Here is a 3,245-nt window from a genome sequence, read left to right as displayed (position 1 = left end):
CATTTGAACGTGAGTCGATCATTGATAATATTGTTGTTCTTATTTTGTAGACAGTATTATTATTAATATTATTAACATTATCACAGTATTATGATTATTGTTCTGTTCCACATTACGGCTCATTCCATATTAGGTTTTGGCATATTAGGTTTTTACGGTCCTTCCTGACACCAACCCCTCCCTATTTATCCGGGCTTGGGATCGGCGCTGAGTTGGGCTGGCTTGCCGTCGCCGGCCCCCGCCCCCATGGCCTGCCCATTCCCCCAGTAGCTAGGAGAATATTATATGCAGATAACATTGTGTCGTGTGCAGCGAGGGGGAAGTTCTGGAGGGGAAGTTGGAGAGGTGGAGAGTAGCACTGGGGGATAGAGGAATGAGGATAAGAAGGTCAAAGAAAGAATATGTGTACCACCATTGAGGGGGATGGCAGGGTGAGTATAAGGTTGGACGGAGAAGAAATAGAGAGTAAACAAGTTCAAATACTTAGGGTCTGTAGTAGAGGCTGGTGGAAGAATAGACGAGGAGGTAAAACATAGGATAAAATCAGGTTGGAACAGTTGGAGAGCTGCCGCTCGAGTCCTTTGTGACGAGAGAGTGCCCTAAGACTAAGAGGAAAGTCCCATAAGCCAGTGGTAAGACCATCTATGCTATACGGTACAGAAACGGCAAGTATGACAAAGACAGAGGAAAAGAAATTGGACGTAGCAGAGATCAGAATGTCTGGTACAACAAGGAAGATAGGATTAGAAATGAGTATACAAGAGGGTCAACAAAGGTGCTTGAAATATCAAAGAAAGTGCAGGAGGGGAGACTGAGATGGTACGGATACCTACTGAGAAGGCAGGAACACCATATTGGAAAGCATGCTATGGAGATGGAACTGCAGGGCAGAAGAAGACGAGGAAGGCTAAGAAAGAGATGGAGAGATTATGTGAGTGAAGGTTTGAGGGAGAAGGGACTTGACGAAGCAGAAACGCACCACAGGGGTAGATGGAAGCGGCGCATCCAAAACGGCGACCCCTTACAGAAATGGGACTAAGCTGAGAAGATTAATATTATTATTATTATTATTATTATTATTATTATTATTATTATTATTATTAAGTAGAAAAGATTATACTTTTATCATTATTAAAGACGATGGGTCCATCAGCTGAGGTAAGTTAATGATAGAACTCACATTCTTCTAATAATGTACTTTTGTGTGGGACGAAGATCACACTTTAAGCTTCCGGTGATATGAATATTGGTCGATTAATACGTGACATTTGTCCCTCAGAAAAGGAAATTATTAGATAAATGAAAAACTCCATTACCAATTCTGATTCTCTGTTACAGGCATCATCTTCAATAACTCTCCTATAAGAAAGAAATTGGCCTTGTCGTTGTTCTTGATAAAAGAAAAAAATTTCTTTCCATCGATGACTTTTGGGCTGTCTGACAAATCCTTGCGATCTCCAGATACCCACATTCCATTTTCGGAAGAGGCGACGTTGGCTGGTGAATTGGATTAGGTTATTGCACAAAGGCTGCTCCTAAATGTGATGAGGTATTAAAGGGATAAAGAGATCTAGCACTGGCCTCTAGACTCAGTCTTAACTAAAGGAGATTTTGAGATGTTCCCTTCTTCTTTACATATTAATATTCCTCTCTAAAACCACTCTACCCTCTAATGCCCCATTCCATAAAGGTTCTGTCCAATGAACATGGATCAAACAGATAATCAATATGTACAGGTAAACTAATGGATATCAGTTTATTAAAGGGTTTAATTTCATTATACTTCTGGACAATGCTGCTTATCCATGCTTCTTTCATGAGACTTTCTGTTTCCAGCATGTAATTCAGAGAAAAACTGATTTCCAAAAATGGCAGGGATGCCAACAACAAACTTCAACTTATAGACATATTTTCCTTTCACAACATTTTATATTATTTTGAAATTTCGAAAGACCATTTGATGATTTTCTTGCCAAAAAAATACATCGCAACTACGTGCCTCGCATAACTTTGATTAATATCTTTCCTGTGTCCCCTTATCCTGGTTTCCAATACCTCCCTGTTTCACCCACTTACTGCAATTCTTCCAAGGCCTAAGGTTTAGTCCTGAGACACGTTATTCAATTGCAGTCAGAGGTTCCATTTAATTTACACAAGGATTTATCATTAGGGTACTGTTGTGACCGATAGCTGACTTACAGCCGGGATATCAGTTAAGCTTCTGTAAAGATTTCCTATTAAGGAAATTCAATTTAATTTTCTTTGCTCGGGGCCTTCTTTTCAACAATACAAATAAACCTTTTATTTAATTAACAAAGAAATTCGGGTGGCTTGATTCTCAAGAACATCCCAAATAAAACTGCTTTCATTTCATTTTCAGGGGAGTCAGGTTCATAGTATCTAGAATCTCTCAGAAATAATCCTACCATGACATTCATCTTTACACTTACACTGTGGTGGGTAACTGAGTTCGCATAATTATTTGGACGAGTCCTATTTCTCCAAACATTTTGTACTGAATATAGTCTTAAAGATTTAAGAAAGTTCAAGAAAGGAATTTCTAAATTCTAACTATTTTACAAAGTAAAACTCATAGAGTATTCCTTCTCATTCACTTTAGCCACAAGACAACTCCACTAACAACCAGCGTGGTAATTTGGTCAGGACAAAGGTATCATCCGTTTACTCATTATGAAGTAGAAAAAATGTGTTGATGGCCTCTCTCTCTCTCTCTCTTAGTGCTTGTTTTACGATTGCATTCAGCTTAATTATTTACTTTCATGTCTGAAGCTGCCAATGAAAAGACTAGTCCGAAGTTTCCAAACTCTAAAGGATAACCAAACGCTGGGAAAAAAATGAATGTCCCAAACTAGCTTTATTTATCGAGGTCACTAGTTCTTGCATAGTCATGCTCCAAACAATGGTCTCATATCCTCTCCTTAAAATCTCTCACAATATTATTACTATGCTAATAACAAAAGTCAGTTTGTTAGATACATATTTTATTTCATCTATTAAATTGCTCTGCATAGCCCGGGAAAAAAATTAATGCTTTGTTGGTTGAAATATTCAATTTTAAATAGCACGCATGACATAAAATATTTCATTGCCATTCCACACTAAAATGCTTAATGGTGATTAATAAAATTCCCACCAATTAATGGCTCCGGTCCACAGTTCATAAAATTCAAAAACATTTCTACTAATCTTTGTGTTGCGCAGTTAGTGCTCACATTTCCGACCCC

At 38.2% G+C, this 3,245-nt stretch overlaps 1 protein-coding gene across 1 annotated transcript; it reads left to right on the top strand.

Annotated features, from left to right (window-relative positions):
- Nucleotides 1-423: 423 nt before the first annotated feature.
- LOC136839856 (uncharacterized) lies at nucleotides 424-1,039 on the top strand. The gene is made up of 2 exons (XM_067106186.1): nucleotides 424-431; nucleotides 661-1,039. The coding sequence occupies exons 1-2, from the start codon at nucleotides 424-426 to the stop codon at nucleotides 1,037-1,039; spliced, it is 387 nt and encodes a 128-aa protein (XP_066962287.1).
- The last annotated feature ends 2,206 nt before the right edge of the window (nucleotides 1,040-3,245 follow it).

This window comes from Macrobrachium rosenbergii, chromosome 6 (assembly GCF_040412425.1).
Source record: "Macrobrachium rosenbergii isolate ZJJX-2024 chromosome 6, ASM4041242v1, whole genome shotgun sequence".
NCBI lineage: Eukaryota > Metazoa > Arthropoda > Malacostraca > Decapoda > Palaemonidae > Macrobrachium > Macrobrachium rosenbergii.
Note: the sequence above shows the minus strand (reverse complement) of the source record. Positions and strands in the feature narration are given on the sequence as shown.